The 25,968-nt window shown below is 42.6% G+C and overlaps 1 protein-coding gene across 1 annotated transcript in view; it reads right to left on the bottom strand.

Moving 5' to 3' along the window:
* The window catches only part of ube2j1 (ubiquitin-conjugating enzyme E2, J1), a 43,219-nt gene extending 26,054 nt beyond the window's left edge, over positions 1-17,165 (bottom strand). Inside the window, exon 1 of the mRNA XM_041959206.1 lies at positions 16,835-17,165. Within this exon, the coding sequence (XP_041815140.1) occupies positions 16,835-16,865 (31 nt within the window). The 5' untranslated portion in view covers positions 16,866-17,165. The remainder of the gene's footprint in view (positions 1-16,834) is intronic.
* Positions 17,166-25,968: the final 8,803 nt, after the last annotated feature.

Below are 25,968 nucleotides of genomic sequence, written 5' to 3'. Positions count from 1 at the left end.
GCCACATTTAAAGTCCATCTGGGGCAAAGCCTGAGGTTTAATATCCCATCATGCTTTAACCCTAGGTCATGAGTCCCAACAACAGGTGCTGATGTAGCGTACCAGTCTCAACCTCATCTTGACAAAGTGCTCATCGCAGGTTCAAAGGAGTTGTTGCGCTATTGACAGCAAGGTCAATTTGCTTGCTTTTGCTTTTATGGGCTTCTACTAGAGCCCCAGCTCTCAGCTACCAGCCCACTGCAAGAGGAAACAGGATGGGGCTGAAAATTGGAAAGTAATTGTAAAAAGGAAAGCGGAACTAAGAGGTATTCATAGAGGCAAAATTGGTTTGGAATCCAATCGAGTGCAGGCTGCTAGGGTGTTGAGCTGGAAATGGAGACTGTGAAATGAACACAGAAGAAGAGGACGACGGGTAGCAGTAGGGATGGGGTGGGGGTTGCAGGGCAAATAACAGGGATGAAGGCGAGGCGAGCTGAGAGGTTGTGCAGGCTGAACGAGGGGGGGTGAAGCAGTGGAGCAGCGAGATGGCTTGACACCACGCGGCTTTCAGGGCACGTGTTCTGTCTGATTCTGCCCGAGGACAGACACTCTTCAGTGAAGATGTGAACCAACCAGAGTAATCCCACATTGGATACACAAGGAGAATGGAGAAAGAGCCTGTATATGTGTGTATGTGTGTTTGGCTTCCTCCGCCTCATCCTGTTTACACAGGGGTGCAGGGGGTCACAAAGTGCTTGCAGTCTTACTCAAGCTTAAAATTATTAAGACAAGGGGACAGATGAGAAACTGATCCTCTGTAAGAAGAAATTCAACCTCAGCCTACTGAAGCACTAAAAACTGATCACAACACACCTCATGTACTTTCAGTTTTGCAATGCAAACACCTTTCAGGGGGATGTTTTCCACGTTGTATTGTAGGAAAGGAGACCAGATTTCTATCTTCTGTCTTTAATGCAAAACTCTACCCAAATTTGCCAGCTCTATTTCACTGAAAGACAAATTAAAAAAACAGAGCGACCTGAGATGAGATACATTTCCATCAGAATGAGTGAATAACCTCCCTGGGGGATGTTACCGTTTGGGCATCATGGCACGTGCCTTTAATGTTGTGGGTTTAGTTCCAGCTTCTAGTGTCATCTGTGCACGCTACACACTTGTATCCATACATACTGCAATTCCACCTTCATCAATGACAATCTGTTCAGTTTTCTGAAAATGTTAAGCTTCAACAGAAACCCAAAATACGACAAAGCTGTTTGCCCATGTGGCACTGCACGTAAGAGCCAACAAATTAAATAACAGACAGGAAGCTTAGCTGTGCTGTGATCTGTGAACAGCTGAACATGCGGTTGCAACACTCCACAGTGTGAGCTCCATCCATCACGAGCTGCAACGGAACATTTCAAATTCACAAGTGCTGAGCCAGCTGCAAGCGGGGCAGCTTACTTGTTGAAAAGACTAACCCAGAACAGGAAGATCGCCAATGTGACCGATGTAAGAGTGTCCACAGGCTGCCGTCTGTACAAACTTTTCAATGCTGTAATACATATTGAGTAAGACTGCGAGCACTTTGTGACCCCCTGCACGCTTGTGTAAACAGGAGGCAGGGGAAGCCGAACACACAAACACACATTAAGGCTTCAAGACGACAGACTTTGCAGCTTTACCAATAGTCAGCAGGACAGCGATCACAAAGGACGTTCAGGCTGGGCGGTATCAGAAAACACAGTGGTTGAGACTGAATACCTGAACATCAATACCAATATTTGGACGATGAATATTCATACTTTCAGAATAGGGTTGAGGTTCATTAGCATTTTATTGAATCCATATTTGAGCATTGAATATGTTTATCAAACCTAAATTCTTTCATATCTTTTGTTAAATCCATATCAGGTTTCACTTTCAACATTCCCAAGTGACTTAAATTTTAAAAAAGACAAATCCAAGTCTCAATTTTTCTGAATCACCTGTTGCTGGCTGGAATGCCTGGAGTTTTTAGTAGAAGCGTAATTCATGTTCAAAACCTGTGGCTACAACATGAAAATGAGATTAGTAGCAAAAGATATGAATTCTTGATAAAATAATCTAACCTATTGATTTAAAGGTCTATTCTACAAACTCTGCAGGCCTAGAGGGCTGGTTGCTCCAAATATTGGAGGTCTCAATGCATTGCACGCTGGGAAGCATAAAATACTGCCATGATAGACATTCTCCTGAAACTGGCATGATCAGACAAGAGTCATCACTCTATTGGTCTTGAGTGTGATGTTTCTTTTGCAAAAAAAAAAAAAACCCACAAAAAACACCCTCCTGCAGAGAGCACATTAATGAGACAGCAGCCAAAAGTTTCATTTTGGCTGTTACAGAATTCATTTCAGCTGCAGCTGACACATCTGCCACTGCTGTCTGCCATTTTAACCAACGGAAGCAGCAGTCAGCACCAGCTCACACTGAGAAGCCTGCTACCACCTTGCTGTTGCTTGCTAACTATAATGACTGCCTCACAATTGTATCCCTCCACAACCAGCCAAATCATCAGTTAAGGTCCAAATTTACAGAAATTCCCTCACAGCATTCCTGAGATACCCTGTTCACAAGAATGGCATGGATGTGATGTCACAGTGACCTTGACCTTTGACCACCAAAATCTAACCAGTCCATCCTTAAGTCCAAGATGCATTGATGAAATGCCAAGTAAACATTATGCTTCCAGCCACGGTTGTCGCTGGTGCAGAGACATGAACTGTGAGAAGAGATAACAGCTATGTTCACATCTGAGCTTGGTGAAATCAGGGACTTTACCAACCAGGAGCTGGATCAAATGAAACCAGCTATCACAACCCAGCCCTTTTTACAACACATTTTACTGCCAGTCTGCATTAGACTAGCCGATTGAATCACATATTGACGACTGATCAACAACAACAGTTTTTCCTGTACTGACATTGAGCTGATTTTAACTAACCTGCTAACAGAACAAAGATGTTACAAAAATTATCTCTAGAATCTGCACCCTATTGTGCATTTAGAGATGCTTCAGGTGGAGCGGCACGTCAGCCTGCTGAGCCCTGTTAATAAGAACGAGTGATGAGTGAATTTTAAATCCTTAATTAAAAATCAGTGTGCCATCTCTTTTCCACGGTTCTGACACCCTGCATCTCTGTTCTCCAGAGCCAGCCTGCTCAACAAAACTGACAGTGGGTATTGTTAAGGATATGATTTGGAGTGTGATATTAATGATCAAATGATGCTAAATTGAACATGAGGGTGTGATTTTGTCGCTCAGGCTCACCTTTGGCATCTGGGTAAAACCCATAATATTCTCAGATACACTGGCTCTATGCAGGCTTGAGGATTCATTGGAAACACGAAATAAAGTGTTAATTTAGACCATGTGACTGTCACGACAATACACACAGAAACAAGTTGATGGTCGATAAAAAAAGCACAGAATAAATATTTATCTACAACCAAGAGACAACAACAGCCCAAATATCCCATCATGCCTAGTGCTGGACTGAGTAGGTTGTTAATTTTGCTTTTTAATGTTCCAAAATACAAATGTTACTTTTTGCTGTGTGTTTTTAATATGTCTGTTCAGAACGTGGTGGTTTATGTCGGTAATTGTCATTCTTGTGCTTGTTACAGTTTTAACCATAATGAGGTGTCTGTTACATTTCCTGACCCCAAATTGTCCATGCCATTTCACTGGCATCCTGTGATGTAACTCCCCCACCCCCTCCCACCACCAGGCGAGCTGATCACCTGTTGATGATTCTGAGTAACTACAATTGGACAAGATGGAAAAGAAATGATGGCCCGACACCAGTCTGCACATAATATTAGTGACCAGTGTGTGTATATTCCTGAGTTGTTTTTGGGTTAAGGCTGATATCTGTCATTTTGAGATATTCGGTATCGGCTGAAATGTCAGCAGACACATCAGAGACAGTGCACATAGTTTTCAAATATTTTTTGAGATGGAGTGAATAATATATTAGGATTGAACAAATGTTTATTGGGACCGAAAACAAAGAGATGCTGCTGGACGCAACGGTGTGTCTTATTTATCATCCAAGTTTACAAGAGCTGATCTGATAAATGCTGTTTACTTTAACTTTACTTTCCATTCAGTTTTTTTAAATAAAGGTTAATTATTAATAACCTGTGGACATTCATTTCATACTTTTCTTCAAATTTAACATGTAGGGAAGATCTACTCAAACAAACAATGCTCAAGACCATGTAGACAATAACATTAATTAAATAAATGTTAAAGTTCAGCAATTGTGGCTCATTTATTATTATTGCTATTACATTTTTGTATTTTATCATATGCAAAAAAACAACAAATAGGCATTATCATCAGGCTTTAGCCGGCCTGTTTGTTAAATATCAGCATCAGCCATTGAAAAACCCCAGCACACCTTCTTGCAGGTCTAGATTAATGTTATTGTAATTTATTCACTCGTGTAAGAACCACATTGTGATGACACATAATCATATTGGTTTCCAGTTAAAACAAAATTAAATAGTTCAAATTAATGATTCAAATGGAACTATTTGTCGCAGCAGTTTTTGTGATGTATGTTGATGATATCTTTCTTGATGGACTGCATAACAATGAATCACATCAGTTTCATCATTTTGTATGTGATTTCTGATAAATACTCTTAATATTGTGATATTAATTTCAGTCACATTGTTCAGTCCTAATTTACGTGTGATAATCTGTAGAAATGGTTATTAGGAACACTCACACAGTCAAATGACATGACCAAACAGGCACAGTCTTTTATTCTACGCTGCTAGAACAGAAAATTATATCATATTATTGTGATGTTCCACAAAATATATGATTAAGGAATTAACATATTATCCATGGCTCCTCCTGATATCTAATCTCATATGACATTATCAATATGAAATCAAATGAGCTTTATATTGAGACACACAATAAGCCAAATTAAAGAGCCTGAAATATTCTACAGTCTAGAGGAAAATATCACTCCACCATTGTGAATGCAGGAGGGAAAATTCTGACAGTCTCACGTCCATTGAGCCTGTGCAGTCAATACAAAGCAGGATGGAAAAGAGTGGAGGACATGAGTTTTATTGCTGACAGTGTGAGGAGGAAAGTGAAAGCTGTGGAGGTGTAATCACTGTGTGTCTGTGTGTGTGTGTGTGCATCTTTGTAGGTGTATATCTTTCTTTGTTGGGTTCCTTCATGTTTTTCATTTCATAATTTCAGAGTTTATTTATGAAGTTAAATCCCTGCCTGCCTTAAAAGAGTCTTTACTCAATGTTCAATGCTGATGGAACAGTAGGAGGTATTATGGATGCTAACTAGGCCACATCACTCTATGGATTTTCCTTCAGACAACAACAACAAATACCCAAACTTATTAACTTTGCCTACTTAATGCTCAATGACTTATGGAAAAAAATCTGTAATTAAAACATACCTCATCTCTACATGAATAGAATTAGTTACAACATAATTGCTGGTTGTCAAGGTCCTCCTAGAGTTCAAAGCACTCAGCCAACTTCTGAGTTTACTTGGCTACTTTTCTATAGAAGATGAGTTGTACTTTGGCAGAGCTGTGCCTTGAGCTTAACGGTTACATCAGCATGGTAACATGCTCACAATGACAATACTAGTGTGCTGCAGGTAGAATATTTACCATGTTCACCATCTTAGTTTAGGGTATTAGCATGCTGACTTTTGCTGACAAAGTAGAGCTGAGGCTGATGGGAATGTCATTAGTTTCTTAGGTGTTTGGTCAAAACCAAAGGACTGGACAAACAAAGAAAAGATGGTGCCAGATGAGAAGTCAGAGGATCAAAGTTATCATAATTAATTCTGAGGCAAATAAATTACAACATCTATCCATCGAATAGTTGCTGCTACACTTAGAAATACTAGCTCATGGTGGTGCGAGTCGAAAGGCCAAGAGGATCCCCGAAGTCAAAAGAATCCATCCTCGACCTTGCTTGTCTGACCCAAACTTCATGACAATCCATGCACAATCTAAACAGTTGAGATATTTCACTCTGAACAACATATGGCAACCTTGTGGTGGCACTAGAGGAAAAGATAGAAGATCATCAAAGTCAGAACATCTGAACCAGATTTCACCAGACTAGACCAGTCTGACATGGATAAAAACCAACCAAATCCCCCATTACTGCTCTACTTATTACTACTTCAAAATCACTCTCAAAGTAGAAAATACGCATTGTTTAGCATAACCAAATATACTCATGACATTAAATAGTGGTAGTATATTAATAACAGCCAAACAGTGGCCAACTGTAGTAATGATGGTTTGGACAGGTGTGTCATGTATATTATTTTGTGACTGTCAAATCTACCAAATTGATGTTTTTTGACAGACACCAGGCTGAAAACTGATACTCAGCAGCTGGACACAGGTTAACCCAACAGAGTAGGTGTCAGGTTGAAGGTAGTTTTAAGTTAGGTACTGATCAGCTGAACTTATTAGTTAGCTCTGTTTGTATAGACTGTGATCCAAGGGGAATGACCTCTAATTCAGTTACACAGAGCAGTGTATCTTTCTTTCCAAAACCATCCAGTCAAGTGTAAACAGCACGACAACTCACAGAATTCACGGTAATTGGCTAAAATAAGGAACTTTACCACTAAGAGTTGTCACTATAGCTGTCTGATTATAAATACCATCCCCTGCAGTTTGTTAAGACGTCATTAATTATGTATAATTAAACTGCTGCTCTTGCAATTTTACAATCACACACCTTCAAATTGTGATTTTGATATAAAATAAATAAAAATCATTCAGCCCAAGCCACTTTTTTGTAAGTGTCACGCCTGTGTAGGAAGTCTGGAACATAGAGTACAGTGCACTGAATGGCTCAGAGTTACAATGCATGTCTATGTATTGTATACAGTGAGTTCAACTTCAGAGTATGGAACATGCCTGTTGCCCAAGGCGACAACAAGCCCGTTGTGTGGCCTAAGTTGTCCTGACAGCACAGGGAGCAGTGGCCTCTTCAACAACTACCCTGCACGCCTTGGCACACGCCAGCAGCTATGGGCCTCATTCCCACAGCTGCAGCAGTAGCAGCGGCGGCAGCAGCAACAGCAGCAAATGAGGCATTGAGCTGCACATTATGGCTGTGTGGAGGAGGACTGACAGTGTGGTAAAACAGACTCCTGAGTATGAATGTGAGCATTAAAAACTATTAGTAACATCCTCCTTTCCACAGTTATCTTTTTCAATGTACGTTATGCACATACGCCGGTCATCCACCCCTTGTCTGAATACTGTGAATACTTGTTCTTTTCTTACCTCCTGAAAGAGAGTGTGTTTTTTCTTTGTCTAATAGTTAGACATAGTTTTACAAAATCCCAACGTTCTACAAAAATGGCTTGGGGCAGATAGAAAGAGTGAGACACTTAAAAATGTGTGTGTGGGGGTGGGGGTGGATTTAGAGAGCTATAGCTAAAAGCTATTCAGGTTAAAACATCCTCTCTATCTTCCTGGCCACCAGTTAGTCATGATTGTCGACTTGGGGAATCCATCAGTGCCCCTGCAGAGTGGAATCAGAGCACTGAGAGGTGTGATAGGCTATCAGGGCTGGACAGGCACTTCAGAATGAGAGATGAGCCACTTGGGAGAGTCAACTCAGAGCCTCATCCACCAGTTCCTTCTGGGACGGTGGCTGGCAGCACCAGCTTTGATGGCAGGGCCGGTGGCAGCTCACACTCAGCCTGGGACTCCTTAGGTCATGGACAACATATCCTGGTATCAGGACCAAGTCTCGGAGAGCGATGTCTCATCTCCCACATCAAGTTATCTGTCCATCTGTCTGTCTAGCCAGCCATCAATCATCATAACTTCTATTTACTATTTTGTCCTTAAAGCAGGGCTTCTCAAAGTTGTGATGACTGAATGCCAATTTAGGGAGCCAGCATACGATTGAGGGCCACACAGTGTCCAACATGGCCTTGTTCTCCCACTGGCCCATTTAGATGGTGGATCAGAGATTTACTGGTCCCGTGTATATGTTCACTGGCTCAAAAATGAAATGAACTCCTTTTTCCCATTATTTAATCATTGATGATGACATTTCAGTGAACGTGGATAATCAGAACAGTGAGAGAAAGAACATAATAACATTTGTTCGCAAGACATTGTTGAGTCATCATCATCATCCTATTATTGTTGTTGTTGTTATCCATCCTTACCAGAAGCACAAAACACCTTGAATACTGAGGCAGGCCAAGACAATGGCCAACAGTGGGAACAATAAATCAAATGCACCTGTCCAGGTACTCTGTGTCTTCAGTCAGGCCCATGAAGTCACATTGTTGGTTAGACTGCTGTCACTTTTTTGTCTCCACTTGTGCGAGAAACCACTGTCTGCCAAAAACCCACTCTACATTAGACAGACAGCAACAGTAAAAATTGACATTTCCACATAGGAAAACTCATGAACTTGTCATTAGGATTTGTGACTAGTCTCAAAATGGAGTTTCTTGGGCACTAACTTCACCTCATTGCAGATATGTCAGATCACTCTGTCCGACAAAATAGGAGTTGATCCACTTCTCCTGAAACCTCCTTTTCTCCTTTCCTTTCTGAGCTGTCCACAGACACGGCTAACTTTACCTAACAGCTCTAGCTCTGATGACAGAATGGAATTCCACAACACTTGCAAGGTGCCACTAGTTGCCATGCAACCAGTAGCTTTCCATTGCATTAAATGTAGGCTACTGAAAGTGAAAGTATTAAATTGTTTCTGAGGGCCACCACTGGCCCGCAAACTGCACTTTCAGTGACTGTGGCTTGTTGTTTGAGCAAAATCAGTTATGATAATTATAGGGAGTTAAGTAGAGCCCCACTGGCAATGGATTTTTGACAACATTACCTAAAACAGTGCCTCTCAAATAGCAGGGTGTGCCCCTCCTAGGGGGGGCATTACGTCCATAAGAGGGAAAACAAAAACAATGACAGACATACTAGTTGTATATTATTTCAATATACACAACTTTCAAAAGATCACGATACCTACATGTTACAAAATAAAGGTCATCCACTAAAAGTTTGGCCATTCTTGCTTTACTGTGTATTTTCCTGGTTAGCCTGTTACATTTGACCTTAGCACACACGGCTAATGTGGCTAGTAGCATCTATTGTAGACCCACATATTGCAGCAAAGTTGATTGATCTAATATTGAGGGATAATTCTAATAAATTCAATTCAATTTCATTTATATAGCACCAAATCACAACCGAAGTTGTCTCAGGACACTTTCCATATCGAGCAGGTACAGACCAAACTCTTTATCTACAGAGACCCAACAATTCCCTAATGAGCAAGCACTTGGCAACAGTGGTGAGGAAAAACATCATTTTAGAGAGAAAGAGAAACTGTGTGAACATTAAGCGTCAGTTGAAGCAGATTAAATAACTGGAGTAGTAGTCCTGGTGTGAGCTTTTCCGCACTTCATACTGCAACACAAGCTCAGCTGGTTTTGTTGTTTCAGAAAATCCTCCTCTGCTGCATGCGGCATCAATACGTGAGTCTGTTGCCACTGTGTGTAAATATACTTGATAGACATGTGAGAATGAATCACACGTAAGCCTAGATATCATTTTCATTCCTATTTGGAGCCAATGAAAGCAGAAGTTTAAAAAGAAAGCAACAAAAAAACATTCGTAAGGTTAGTTCCCTTGCATTGTTATTAGAGTGAAAAGAGGCAGACTGATGTTTTGAGAGGAGTATCCCTTTCACATAATAGAGTCACCATAAAAAACTAACCAAAAACTAACTACTGTGATATAAATTTTAGTTTATATTGTTCACACCTAATACCTGAGCATGCTGAGCTGGAAGAGGAGAGAGGAGGATCTCAGCACAGCATCCTCTAAAACCACTGTCCCTTCCAGTGCAGGACACACTGTGACAGACGCTCCAGTGCTCCACATCGCCTGCTGAGTTTCATATCCCATGCCCATTTTTGGCTCTTCCTTCCAGTGACACTAAGCAGAGACGACATGGAAAAGCCCTTTCCCACACAAGTACCTCTGGCCCTGTTGGGTTAGCAGAGGTCTGGTCACTGGCTGATAGGGTGATAATCCTTGTACGCCAAATCATATTACGCAACACATATTTTTGAGTGTTTGCCACTGGGAATGATTCATAGTTTGTCCAGAGGACAGGAGAGGAGAGGAGACACTATTGCATAATAACAACAGCTCCAAAGATGTGAAAAGCACAGATCACTGAGGAGGGAGGGAGGAAAAAGATTCCTCCAAAGTCTGAGCACTCTCCTCATTGCTCTTCTGCTGCTGCAGCTGCAGCTGCTGCCACCACTGCCACCACTGCCACTTCCACCACATTCAACTAAAGGCCAGGAGTCGTATTCACGCTTTCTACAAAGAATTGCTTCTTGTGACGAAATAGTACGAAAAGTCGGAGAATTATGACATTGCCTAATAATTTCCCCGAGCATCTTAGTCCTTAATAACACTCTGGAGTGAAAAACTGTTTAAAAAACTGTTTAAGAAACTGAGTTTCTTAAACCGAGGAGAAAATGGAAAGGCATGTAGGAGAAATATTCTCCAAAAACTGAATGACAGTGACTTCATGAAACGCTACAGATTAGATCATGCAATGTTTGTAGTTAATCTCATTTGAGACAAGCTCACATCTCCCACCCAACACAATAATGCTATAATGCTACAACACCAGCAAACACGGAAATTGATGAAAGCTCCAGTTAAAAGGGCCAATCAAATAGATTAATTACTAAAATTACCACTGGGGAAAATAAATGTAAGCAAATAAAAAAACAAATATCAGCATGTGAATAGGTTACTGAACATAGAGGCCTGTGTTTTCAAACATTTTAGAAGATACTTTAAATGGCCTAATTTATTCAACAGAGATATTCATTGCATAAAATATCAGTAGCTGCGTTTCCATTACAGTTGTTCCCCCTGCTGGGGATTAATAAAGTTTATCTTACCTTATCATGTTGCACCACCAGCAACAGCAGCCCAGAACAGACAAACCAAGCACTGGCTCAGGAGAGCGCCTCTTGTATTTTTCGTGGCCATCATGGGTTCTCATACATGCTTGGTAAGTGAGGGGGGAGGCAAGGGGTATTCAGTTTTTTGCAATCTGCAACCTCACTGCTAGATGCCACTAAATCCTACACACTGGTTCCTTAAATATTCACATAGTGGTAGTATATGGAAACGCACATAACTTGCATTTTGTTTAACAGGTTTTCTGTAGATTCACTTAATGTGGCCTACAGGGCATGTTCACCTGGGAAAGAGCACACCTCATGTACTTAGCTGGTGTCCTTACAAGGGATGTAACAATATATTGAATCTTGTTCAGTTCAGTTTTACCGAATCAAGAACTGGCAATGGCGAAAAGGAAGATGACAAACGCAAAACAACTTGCAAATACTGCTGGATGACGGTCAACTTCACTACAGGAAGCACACCAAACACGAGAAGCCATTTGGCACATCACCACCCAGAAAAGCTCCAATCACAACAACAACAAAGCTTCAGCCTCAACATAGCTGAGGTTTTGAAATGTTTTGCAGTGGGAGCTTGACAATCAACATATCCAACAACAATCATCACAGTATTGCTGTTGTCACAGACAACACATGGAATACAGATGTAGCGATGAGAGGTCAGACTGTCCCTACACGTTAGGTGTACAGTGGAGTGCACACACTTCGTTATACAAGCGGGTTTGAAAGCCATCTGTTTGGACGAGTGAAGCCTGTAGCGGCATTTTTTCACCACAGTTGAACTGCAACAGCTGAGCTGACCGCCAAACAGACGCCAATGAATATCATATTGTTGCCTTAATATCAAGATATTATCGTACTGTGAATTTTTGCTAATGCTACATCCATAGTCTTAACCACAGTGGCCCAGGTTTGATTCCAACCTGGGGCCCTTTGCTGCATGCCCCCAGATACCAGCCATATCTTTTATTAAAACTGCAACCAGGATGTTTGAATTTTCCACAGAATGCTGTATGATTGATTTTTTTTTTAAATGTGAACAGCTCATAATAATTGTTATTGTTATATTATAAAGTTAAAATAAACTCTATAAATGGGCTGCGGATGATTATGATAAATCTGAATAAGTTTCGATACCCATGCAACAATTTGCATTTGAGCCTGAGATCATAAGCAGTCATGAAAATGACCTAAAACACTTTTTCACACATTAAACACACTGATGAGAAACTTCCCAAAGCGAGACTACTAATCTCTTCTCATCACTAGATAATGCAGACACACAGCAGCGGACAGAAAGAGGAAGTCAGATTATATAGGGAAATATTGGCTGTTTCTGGGTGAATACATGTGATTGTTACTTATAAAAGAGAGCTACAAATAGGGCGACAAGAATGCTGAGTTTTCATGTTTCATCATGAGTCATTAATAACTGCATCAAGCACGTCATATTTAGGACAGTCTAAAAACACGTACAGAGATGGCAACCATTGACTGCATACAGACGTTAGAAACTGACTTCAATTAGCTGATAATTAGCCTGATCAGCCACCGTCACTAATCAGTACAAACACACATCATTAGACTGCAAACCATTAATCAAACTAATAACGTCAATGAACATCAGACAACCGTATCATGCTTTAGCAGTTACGTTGTGTTTTTTGTGTGTGGTGGTGACAAAACGTTGAAAAATATACATACAGTATTTGAATTAAACTAAAGCTCCCGGCACTCAGCGAGGAACATATCACGCCAAACATATTAACAATTCCTTATATATCCATAAAAACACATTATTCTAGAAACACAAGATAAAAGGCGCCATACATCAACAGTTTCTTGTCAATTCAGCATGAATTATTTTGACTTCAAGGATTTTGGATTTTGTCGCCTCAACTCCCTGCCAGACTTCATTACTAGAATCAAGATTTCTCACTAAATTACAGTCTGGACGGTGGATCAGATTCAAACCAAATTCACAAAGACTCATAACACTGTTAATTCACTGTGTAGCATTGAAGAAAAAATGGATGGCATGTCTTGAACACGCTGCTTGTGAGTTTACTGCACCCTCTCGGATTTTAACGTATAGGACGCACACCTGCATTCCACTGCATCACTTCAATGAGCAGCCATTGAAATGAACAGCATGGATTTAAGCTAAGTTGCAAGGCCAAACACCACAGCAAAGCTGTGTGGCAAAAAATGAACCAAAAAAGACAATTGAATTATAATTATTTGTATGACAATCAGCAACTAAAATTTCATCATTGTGACTGCTCTATTTCTGTTCACAGCAGGTTCAAATCATATCCTTCTAGTAGAGTTCAGACTGTTGCTTCACTCACAAGTGACTTTTGTGCATAGTTGTTGGAGACTTGTGATATTCTAGCAGCTAGCTTTTCTTGTCTTATGATATTTGTGAGCACACTGATTTCTTTAGACTAATTTAGCCTGGCTCATAGCGAGTAACTAGCTGGAGCAGAGAGCTGGGCAAGAGGAGCTAGTAAATACCAGAGCAGACACCTCTGCTGATGAAGGATGTTAGCAATCACATTCTGTTGATTTGGGTTGTTTGTGCTTCTACCATGCGTAAGTAGGCTATGTAGTTAAATGATTTCCTTTTTGTCTGTTAATATACAATCAGGACTCTGCACACACACACAAGGGAGATCTACCTCCCACAACACCCAATGAACTATGTCACACTCAAACAGGCTAAAAACAGGGGAAAATGTATTTTTTAAGACAAAGTTGTATAAAGTATTTGACTTTTTAAATTTCAGTGACTGTTAAAATATTCGAAAATCAAGACCCATCCCTAGTGTCTCACAAGGATCACTATTAGGCCTCGTGTCTGTTTTGTTCTTAGATGTCTGCAGTACAGAGGCAAGAACACTCCTTCTAAGACATATTCTGAAATGACAAGGCAATGTCAATGGTGCTCCAATTAAGGCCCAAAAATACAATTTTGGAAAGGCCTTGCCCCTAACACCATAAGACCAAATTACATAAAACTGGACACATGTCCAGCTCAATGTGCTCTACAGAAAAGCCTCCTGGACAATAAAAAGTCTACCATGATGGATTTTCTGCCATTTTGAGTTTTTGCATCTTGGCTGTATCGACACCAAAATGGATATAGAGAACCGTGGGACTCAGATATACATTTCTACTATAAATGAGACATCAACCAAAAAAACTTTGCAAGTGCAGGGGGTTGGCAGGAAAATTGCCATAACTCTGTCTAATCATAATAAATCTGGGCACATATCTTTAGATGACTGGGAATAGGTCTACAAAAGCATTTTGAGCTTGGCCAACCTGAATATCAAAAATGTGTACCTCATAGACCAGTGGACAGAATTTCACCAATTATTAAACAAAATCTGAATAGCCATACTGACTGGTACAAGTGGGTGTGGCCTATCACATATTTCCTAATACCTCAGGATGCCTGTGAGCAATCCTGATTAAAACCTCTGGAGACATCTTTTGCGATCTCCTGAACGAAGAAGTTTACTTCAAATTCGATTGAAGGCGGGACAAATGGTGAACGTGGAGTGCACAGTGAGTGTAATGCTGCAGGTTTTCCGATGATAACACAAGTGTGTGAAAGGTCTCACAACATGTTTAAACAGAATTAAACTAGCTAAAATGACTTTGTTTGTTCACCTTTGTGAAACCTGAAACCTGCGAGTTGCCGCTGTAATGGCAATTTCAATTTCTTTGTGAGACACACAACCTCCAACCGTCACACCAAGATGTTAAACCCTTTTAAGGTCCCTTGCATCTCAACTACATGGGACACACAACTTCCCTTCTGTCTCTTCATCAATACTCAAATCCTTTTGTCAACCACTTGAGACCTCCTACTTCCCTTTTGCTCCTTCAGCATTATCAAAATCCTATTGTAATTAAAACTGTAATGTCCAGACGGTTTAACACGCACCTCAGGGGGTCGGTACCGATACCTGCAAGAGACAACGGTACGAATACACACCTCTGGGTCAGGGGCCGACTCTGCAGCAAACAAAGGATGGGAAAGACACCCCAGGGGTGGGTTTCCCCACAAGTATAAAATGTCCAGTTTTCCCCATGCTCGGGGTCTTTCTTCATCCTGACCGCTCATGTTGATTGACCTTTTCTTTGCAAAGGAAATAAAAACTTGTCGGCCGGCAGAAGTCTCTATTTCATTCTTCACCAGCAGAAGCAGCAACGGAAAATTTCCACAACACCGCTCACAGCTCTAATTCTGGCTGATTGAGCTGCTTCCTTCTGTTTGAACAGAAAAAGGACTTGAACCTGGGATCGCTGCTGCCAGCTATATTATTTAACATTTGATCTTGTGTATATGTAAGTTTCTAAATTTAACCACCATTGTATTATTTTGCCGTGTTTTATGGTTGATTTTACTCGCATTAGACATAAACTCCAGTTAGATCAGGACTGTGATAAAGTAATTCTGAAACTCACTCTGAAACATTAAAACTGAAAACTGAAAACTAGACACACCAGTTCCAACCCAGTGGCTCTAAACAAATCATGCATGCCTGTGGGTACTGAGCACCTGCATGTGTGTGCATATGTGTACGTGTGCGACTGTCCTTGGAGCAGCAGTTGTGCACCAGTAGAGCAAACTTTAAGCTTGCATGATAGTCTAGCAATTACTTGGTGATACTTTGCATGAACTTAAACTTAACCTAAAGCTTTTATAACATTACTGTTACCTTTTTCTAGTCTTTTGTGTCTGCTGACCACCCAAATTCTCCATTTAAAGTATGAAAAAATGCTTATCACAACTACAAAGATCTTCTTCTTGATATGTCTTGTCTAACCAAAAGTCCAAAACCCAAAAGATATTCTGTTTCCATTTTGTATGAGAAAGAGAAGTAGCAAATCCTGCCAATCGAAGAGCTGTAACTTTACAATGTGAGGCATTTATTTATTACTTTTGCTTAAAAAAATGAAACAATCAGTTCTCATTTCTGATTACGTTTTTGTTGATCAACTAATTGATGAATTAACTAATCATTTCAGCTATACCAGTATCCTGGTTAAGATCTTACTCAGAACATGACATTCAAATAGACCATGAGAAGCTTGCTTGTTCAGCTGTCTGTAAACATGATTAGTAAAGTAGTATGTTGGAGTAGGATGGATGTTGGAGTATATTGGGTAGAATCAGGTGCATGTTTGATTTGTTAGCATATCAGCTACTGTCCATGAGGTAATTCTACTTTTTTCATCTTTCAGTTTCATCTTTGTTAAACTGCTCACTAAGCAACAGCATATTCCTGTGAAACACACCGAGTTTCAATGACGTCACTGCCTCTAACTCACTTGTTCCTCGGGTTATATGGACCGGAAATATCCTTGCAAAGTACACCTATCACCAAGCTGACCCCACCTAGGTCATCTTCTGTGTACAAAACTCTAGCTTCTGCTTTTTTCAACTAAACACCAGTGCGGCCTGCTAATACACGTCCACGAGTGTATCTATGACGTTACATGCAGACGCGTCCAACACTACTTTGTTCATCCTAGGTACAGAGTTATGGCAATGGAATTCCTATGGCAATTTAATGAGAGTCAGTGAATGCGGATCACACACACACATACACACACAAATTGAGTCAATAAACATAATAATCGGCTTATGTCGACCAAGTCTAATAAGAAATGTCATCAGTAAACTTGTGGGTTTCAGCTGTGTCAGTCATGTTAGCAAACTGGGAGACAGGTGCAGAAGAACAGCAAAACAACATCTAAGAGGGAGCTTACCTGGACTCTTGAGGTTATATTTATTCTCCATATTGACAGTCGATGAGCGCTCTGTTTAATGATGAAGTGCTGTTGACTTTCTCTTGCTCGCTAGCTAGCTAACAGCTAGCTTTCTACCTACGGCACTTTAGGTTAGCTACACTTAGAAGCACGGCTAGGTTTCTTCGGTCCTCGAATGTGAGCAGGACAGCTGAGACCGTAGGTCGTTCACACTCCCCGGTGCTCAACAATTTAAGTCCAGGCTTCACAAGAAACAGGAAGAGCTGTTTCTGAAGTTATCCTCTGTTTCGGCTATGAAACAGTTTTTCTTGATGTTAGCCGCGTACGTCATTTGTGGAAACGTAAACAGGAAGTGACTGACTATTGGCTGATTTTCTTCTTCTGGAGACAGCTGAGGCACGGCAGGCGCATCGTTGTTATACTATTTGACTATAGCTTATTATGTAAAGGGTAAATAAGGGTAATTCCATAAACAACTGAATACTTAATTGTGAGATTTAATCACTTCTTAATTCTTAGATACCACTGAAATTATAGCACTTTTCACAATATTTCTTTGTGGTCTCAATTTCTATCTCTGAAATTTGCTGTAATCGATATCAGCGGAATAATTTTGGGGGGTTCACAGATTCATGCATGTGCCCAAAAACCACATGTTTGATAATTGTGAAATATACCAAAATTAAATAATGGTAATATTGTTTAAAAAAAAATCATATGCAGTAAGTAACATCTAGTGAATCACTGTCAGGGTACCTTGTGACCTTGGCATCACATGTAGAAAATCTGAGTGCCTATAACCTGAGTACAGTCATGTGACAAAAAGATGACTTGAATAAATTCTTAACTGATCCTTTGTTAACTCATCAAATGAAGTTGTGCAGAAACACTGTTAATGTATTAGGAAACATTCCAGCATGCTTTGTATATGGGTTGCATGGCCTAACACAACTAACACATATATCTCTACACTTATTGCTCTCAAACTTTAAACTGTCTCAAAGTATTGATTATGTGTACATTTTGATTATGCAATTCATGGTTGCAGAACAAAAGCAGCTGAAATTACAGGATTGGTGCAACATTTTGCACACATTTCTACTCATACCTCATATTTTGTTTATTTAAACTTTACATTCCCAAGCACTGAGAGAAACTGGTACATTACCAGGTCCTGTCAGTTGAAGAGGGAAAAAATAAGACATTGCATGTCCCATCTTTTGTTTAATGATCCCTGCATGTTATTTTTACTGAGTCAAAGTGCAGACAGTCACAGTCGCTCTGCTTCATGTGACTTTGACAGAGACTTGACATCTCCCAGGCTGTTTATAAACCACTCCACCATGAGACTCTGCTGACACATTTCTGCACGGCTGTCAAGCCCACCAGGTAAAACACTCATATTCGATTTCTCTCTATTGATTCATCTTTATGTTTAGACCCCTGCCTCCATCCTGTCTTCCTCTTTCTGCCACCAAACCTTCCAAAGGTTTGAAAATGTCAAAAAAAAGAAACTATTTGTCTTCCTTCCTCACTTCATTTTGCCCCATAACATTAATGCAAAAGTCATTCAAAGGCTGAAATGTCAAGTAAATGTCAGTTTCAGGGATGAAGCAACACGCAGAAATCCAGCACTCACACAGCAGGTTATTTTACTGAGATTTCACTGAGATTCTACAGATGCTTTGAAAGCTGTATGGAGGTTAATGGGGGCTACTTTGATCTTGATCTGTTCATGCCCTGCAAGTGTGTGACTTCTGAACTAATTTATTAAAATGAAAACGTTTCTATGAAGAGCCAATCCTACAGGATTCTACAAGACAGGACCAAAGAGACAGTATGAACATGTATATCTTCTATCATAAAAACAAAATACTGTTGTGTGTACATTGATTGAATACAATGCCGACTTATCTGTGTTAGAAGTATGGATGTCATTTCTCACTGTTTTCCTGCTATTTCCTCATTAAGGTGAATGTAACATATTTTCAAGTTTTCTTTGGCAAATACCCAAAGGCCACTCAACAAATAATGCCAACTATTGCCAAGGTGAAGAAATGAACTTTTAGTTCCCCTAAGAGGTGACAAAATAAATTTCAGAGGATGTGAAATGATTTACAGGATAAGAAAAAATATATCAAATTCCAACTAACAACATAAAATTATGTTTCTGTTCTCCAATCTTTGTCTTTTTCATATGAATCACGGATAGATGCACCTCCACAGGACTCTAAAAGTATTAAAGTAATCAATCTGAGAAAAAAAAAAACCCATCATCTTACCCCAAATTGGCACAATCTGGACATTCAGATTAAAAATAAATAGACAGCATTCAATCCAGGGAAAAGAGCAGGAATTACTCAATTGGGACTCTAATTTGATTACGTGTCACTCATTCCTTACGAAACACTAAAAAATTTATCAGTGGTAACATCTTACTGCAATGTTCACAACTGAAACACTATTTGACAAGAAATGTCAACACACCTGCAACCACCTACTCATATCCACCCAGAAAAAAAACTCTCCTACAAACTTCTGTTAGGATCAAGCTGTTACCATCAGTATCCTCTCCTGGATGCAAATCTGCAATAACATCTTCCCAATGTCCCATAGTGCCAAACAGCAACTTAATCAATTCAAAATCCTACACAGAGTGCACCTCACCCAATATATACTACACAAAGTGGGACTTGCTGACGACTCCTGTACACACTGCACATTACTACAGATGACCATCCATTCAAACACTGTGGACAAACATTACACAAATTAAACCTCAGCTGTATGTTTAGCATTTCAGTCTCCCCATCTGTATGTCCGCCAGGAGATCTTTCCTCAGCTGAACCACCACTAAAATAGTGAACAATGGCAAAAAAGACAATTACTACAATAGCTACCATTTCTAAATATCAATTGCAAGCTGTTTATTTAGCTACAAATCTTTACTTCTTCCCTTATCATTACCTAATTATTTATTATTACACCAACAATATTCAACAGATTTCCCCTGTAAAACACTTGGTAATTACACCAGTTTAAACCACAGTAACTGCGTGATGATGAGCTACTGTTTTGACCTTGTTTGTTTTGTTTTGTTTTATAAATGTACCAATCATATCAATCCAGTCTCTGTCCTTGTATACTTTATCCTTGTTTCCGTCATTGTTGCGTCTGTGAAGCCACTTCTGTTTTGTTTTTGCACCAATAAGAAAAAAAGAGCATTGCCATCCCTAGAGCCAAGCTGCAAGCATGACTGAAAAAAATAATTCACTCCCTTGGTATTTCTGAAGTTCTCAGCCACATCTCATGGCCGTCCCACCAAATGGAGGTGTTCAGTTGGTTTAGTTGTTATCATGTCACAAACACATGCTGGGGAAGGCCATGTGATCGGGCTTAAAGCTCTGGAAGTTGAAGAGTTGATCCATTTTCCCTGAAACCACCTTTTCTCCTCAACCCTGCGGCATTTTTTCCATCTCATTTCCAATTTAACTGCTGAGTTGTGCACTGGAATCACTAACTTTAGCTGATAGCCCTAGTACTGATGACAGACCATATCTGAGTGAGTGTAGCGCTCTTAGCGTTTACAGATATATGCATAATTCACCTTTGTACACTTGTGTTCAGTTCTGTGTTAATTCGTAGGTTTTAATGTTTCACTGCGCATAATACGTGCGGTCACTTTAAGAGTTCTGGTTATGATATGTCCCGGTGATGTTTACACATGCAGCATTACTGTTCATGCGCAGCGCCATGTTTTAACGGTGTTGAAAAATGAATAAATGAGACTCACGCCTCCGAGTCGAAACGTGAGAAGTATCCTGCATTATCTTTACAAACAATGCCACTTCCACACTGGTGACCCCGAACGAAGTTTGTTTGCTGGACGTATCCAGATCGCCTAACCATGACGGCCAACGCTGTATCTCTCAAGCTCCCCGAATTCTGGGAATCCTCGGCTTCTGCATGGTTTGCTCAGACGGAAGCACAGTTTGCCTTGCGTGAGATTACCGCCGACGACACTAAATACTACTACGTGGTGTCTGCCCTCGGAAGTTCCACGGCATCGAGAGTGGTGAGCCTTCTTAAACGTCCTCCTACGACAACAAAGTATGAAACACTGAAGAGACTTCTGCTTAAAACTTTTGAACTGTCTGACGCGGAGAGAGCCAACCGGCTTTTCTCTCTTCAAGGGCTCGGCGACAGTAAGCCCTCCGAGTTAATGGACCGCATGCTCGACTTGCTGGGGGACAACAACCCGGATTTTCTGTTCATGCACCTTTTCCTGCGCCAACTGCCTACACACGTGAGAGCTGCTTTGGCCAACACTGCGACCACTGATTGCAGAGCACTGGCCGCGGAGGCTGATAAGTGTTTTCTGGCTTCTCAGCAGCCCTGTGCAGCAGCCCTCCTCCCGGCAGGGGGCGTCTCCGAGACAGGGGATGATCACCTACTCATCGCAGCAGCAGCTCCTCGTCGTCAGCAGCCTTCAGGTCAGCATTCTTCAGGTGTGTGTTTCTACCATGCGAAGTTTGGCCCCAAGGCTAAACGTTGCCGCTCTCCATGCAGCTACAGTGGAGTGGGAAACTTCAAGGCCGGCGCTCACTAGTGGCCGTGAGTGTCGGCCATACTGGCAGGCTGCTCTTCATCCGCGACTCCATCTCTGGCCGGCGTTTCCTCTGCGACACAGGGGCACAACGGAGCCTTCTGCCTGCTTCACAGGTGGACGTGGTGGCTGATACCCACGGCCCCCCCATGGAAGCCGCCAATGGCAGTCCCATCCGTACGTATGGCACAAGACACGTTGAACTGTGTTTTGGGGGGCAGCGTTTTGGCTGGGACTTTGTGACGGCCAAGGTGGCCGTACCACTCTTAGGGTCCGACTTTTTATGTGCGTATGGACTGTTGGTGGACGTTAAAAATCACCGCTTGATCGACGCTGTCACTTTCTGCTCTTATGCATGCATGCCCACTGACTCTGACACAGTGCACTTTTCCAGTCTGCTCTCTAACACGAACGATTTCCAGCGGCTGCTCGCCGAGTTCCCAGCACTCACGCAACCCACCTTCTCCTCCACCACTGCCAAGCACGGCGTCGAGCACCACATAGCCACCGCTGGCCCGCCTGTGTACGCCCGCGCTCGGCGCCTCGAGCCAACGAAACTTGCAGCAGCAAAGGCGGAGTTCGAGGCCATGGAGCGCTTGGGGATTGTTCGACGCTCTAACAGTCCTTGGGCCTCACCCCTTCACCTCGCTGTCAAACCTGGGGGAGGCTGGCGCCCTTGCGGCGATTACCGGCGGCTCAACAACGCGACAACGCCTGACCGCTACCCAGTTCCGCACATCCAGGATTTTTCTGCACACTTGGCTGGTAAAGTGATTTTTTCAAAGGTGGACTTAATCAGAGGTTATCATCAGGTGCCCGTGCACCCCAGCGACATCCCAAAAACAGCTGTGATCACACCTTTTGGGTTGTTTGAGTACCTGCGCACACCTTTTGGGCTCAAGAATGCAGCTCAAACTTTCCAGCGGCTCATGGACTCTGTGCTACGGGACCTGCCTTTTGTTTTTGTGTACCTTGATGATGTCCTTGTGGCAAGCTCATCCCTGTCAGAGCACATGTCACACCTTCGCACACTTTTTGAGCGACTCACGGAGCACGGGCTCATAGTCAACCCAGCCAAGTGCGAGTTCGGCCTGTCCGCCATTGACTTTCTGGGACACAGAGTCACAAAGGACGGGATTGTCCCTCTCCCATCGAAGGTGGAAGCCATCACCACTTTTCCACGCCCAGTCACTGTCAAAGCCTTACAGGAGTTTCTTGGCATGGTTAATTTTTACCACCGTTTTCTGCCCAAAGCCGCCCAAACCATGCGACCCCTGTATGAAGCTATAAAAGGCGGAAAACCTAAACGTGCAGTGGACTGGACAGCAGAGAGGGATAAGGCCTTCGCGGATGCTAAGGCGGCCCTGGCTAAGGCCGCAATGTTGGCACATCCTGCCCCCTCCGCCCCAATTGCACTCACCACGGACGCCTCAGATTTTGCGGTGGGTGGGGTCTACGAGCAGTGGGTGGGTAACGCTTGGCAGCCTCTGGCCTTTTTCAGCAGGCAGTTGCGCCCCAGTGAACAGAAGTACAGCACTTTCGACAGAGAGCTACTTGGCGTGTACCTGGCCATCAGACACTTTCGTTCACTACTGGAAGGGCGCCGGTTCACCGTTTTTGTGGACCACAAGCCACTGAGTTTTGCCATGTCCAAAGTCACTCAGCCATGGTCGGGCAGGCAGCAGCGTCAGCTCACATACATTTCTGAGTTCACGACGGACATTGTACACATCTCAGGAAAGAACAACCATGTCGCGGACTGCCTCTCCCGTGCGCTTGCGGGGGCAGTCCACCTCGGCCTGGACTACAGCAGCATGGCAGCAGATCAGGCCACAGACCCGGACGTGCAGGCTTGCCTCTCATCCACAACTAGTCTACAACTGCAAGAGGTGGCGTTCGACGATGCTGGCACCACTCTGCTTTGCGACATCTCCATGGGCTCACCAAGGCCTGTTGTGCCTGCAAAGTGGAGGCGGACTGTGTTTGACGCCGTCCACGGCCTCTCGCACCCAGGCACCAAAGCCTCGCAGCGGCTGGTGGCAGAAAGGTTTGTGTGGCATGGGCTTAAGAAAGACGTGAGGGACTGGGCGAGCACTTGTGTGGCATGCCAACGTGCTAAGGTACACCGTCACACAAAAGCTCCACTGGAGTGCTTCGAAGTGCCGGAGCGGCGGTTTGACCACGTCAACATTGACCTAGTCGGTCCACTACCACCCTCACAGGGCTACACTCACGTGTTGACGATGGTAGACAGGACCACACGGTGGGCAGAGGCCGTTCCACTGTCCTCCACAACGTCAGCAGACGTTGCACGTGTGTTCATTGGCACCTGGGTGTCCCGTTTTGGCACCCCGTCAGACATTTCCTCAGACCGTGGTGCTCAGTTTACTTCCGAACTTTGGAACGCTGTTGCTGAAAACCTGGGAGTTAAACTACACCGTACTACGGCCTATCATCCCCAGAGCAATGGCCTCTGTGAGCGTTTCCACAGATCCATGAAAGCCTCCCTGCGGGCCAGTTTGAAGGACAGTTCGTGGGCAGACAGGCTCCCCTGGATCATGCTTGGCATCAGGACAGCGCCGAAGGAAGACCTGCAGACCTCCTCAGCAGAGCTGGTTTACGGCCAGCCATTGCGGGTCCCTGGGGATTTCATGCCTAGCGCCACAGCCCCTTGGTCAGCCACACACCAGCGGTCTAACCTATTGGACAATGCCAGGCTGTTTGCTCCACTCCCTACGTCCTGCCATGGTTCACCGAACACTCATGTCCCCAGTGGCCTACAGTCCACTAAATACGTTTTCATCCGTGTGGATGGTCACCGTGGGCCTCTCCGCCCACCTTATGAAGGCCCTTTCCGTGTCATAGAGACAGGGGACAAGCACTTTGTGATAGACGTTGGGGGCAAACAGGAATGTGTGTCTGTGGACCGTCTTAAACCAGCTCACCTGGATCTAGCCAGGCCAGTTGAGTTGGCACAACCCCCAAAACGAGGCCGTCCCAGGGTTAGGCCTCCGCCGCCCGCCCCTGTTACGCCAACGCCTTCCTCCGGGGCTGCCCCACAGGCAGTTGCATTGCCTCCCATTCCATTACCTCCCATTCAGCGGAGCCGCTGTGGACGTTTGATTCGCCCGCCTAATCGTTAAATTGTTTCTCAGGTTTTGATTGTACAGTGAATTCTGGGGGGACATGTGTAGCGCTCTTAGCGTTTACAGATATATGCATAATTCACCTTTGTACACTTGTGTTCAGTTCTGTGTTAATTCGTAGGTTTTAATGTTTCACTGCGCATAATACGTGCGGTCACTTTAAGAGTTCTGGTTATGATATGTCCCGGTGATGTTTACACATGCAGCATTACTGTTCATGCGCAGCGCCATGTTTTAACGGTGTTGAAAAATGAATAAATGAGACTCACGCCTCCGAGTCGAAACGTGAGAAGTATCCTGCATTATCTTTACAAACAATGCCACTTCCACATGAGTACATTTTGTGTGAGAGCAAAGGGAGGGCAAAGAAACAGGAGCAGTTAGCGATAGCAGGTACATCACAGGCCAGGACCCAATGCGTGAAGGACAGTAGGACCATGGTCTGAACAGAGCAGTTAGGTTTGCTGGGCCAGTTGAATAACTGTCAGCAAAATGACTTCTCCTCATCGTATTTCATCTAATTAAAGATAATGCTGGCCCATCTTAGGTCTGATCCTAAAATTATCCCTGTCAGAACTAGCCGAAAAGCCTCAGGAGAGCCTGTTCATTAGGAACCGGCATGATGTGATTTGATAAGAAATTTTGTGGAGATCCAGACAAAAATTTGAAAATATCCAGACGTGACATGGCTCACACCCTCAAGTTTACCCGAGGAAGACCGTTTGTGGCAGAAACATTGTCATATCCATTTAAACTATAAGAATAAATAGAATAGAATAAAAGAAGAACTTCAAATGAGACAACGAAAAGAGTATTTTTTCATCTGTTGTGCAGATATTTGTTACCCACCACCTGTAAAACATTTATGCATGCTTCTCCTGATGACTGCCTTCGTAGAGATCCATTTTGTTCTTGCATTTTCATCAGATGACCGTCATCAAGCATTTCACGCAGCAAATGAGGGTGAGCCTGCACATAGAACAACCTCCCCACATTCACCATGCCAGAGGCACAACCCCATCGTTGTCCCTGCAAACATGAGATGCTGAAGATTCTTTTTTCCATGAAAGGATGGCTAATTCTTCACCTGTATGCATCTGAAACCTGTGATGATGGGCCACTTCCTGTTTTGTGTATTAAGCTCCCGCATTAAAAAGAAAAGAGTTTGTACTTGTGTATTAGGATGACATAGAAAAGGAAAAAATCCTCAGGCACAGACGTGGAGCAGGTGGGATACATTTTATTGTACATAACATTACTGAAACAGCAGAACAGCATGCCACTGTTGCTGTTTTTATACAACATTAACTATAGATGAAATTTGCAAAGCAAAAAGGGATGCTTGACCACTGGCTCATGTCACACCACATCAAGAGCAATCC

The sequence above is a fragment of the Chelmon rostratus genome, chromosome 18 (assembly GCF_017976325.1).
Source record: "Chelmon rostratus isolate fCheRos1 chromosome 18, fCheRos1.pri, whole genome shotgun sequence".
NCBI classification, from domain to species: domain Eukaryota; kingdom Metazoa; phylum Chordata; class Actinopteri; order Chaetodontiformes; family Chaetodontidae; genus Chelmon; species Chelmon rostratus.
Note: the sequence above shows the minus strand (reverse complement) of the source record. Positions and strands in the feature narration are given on the sequence as shown.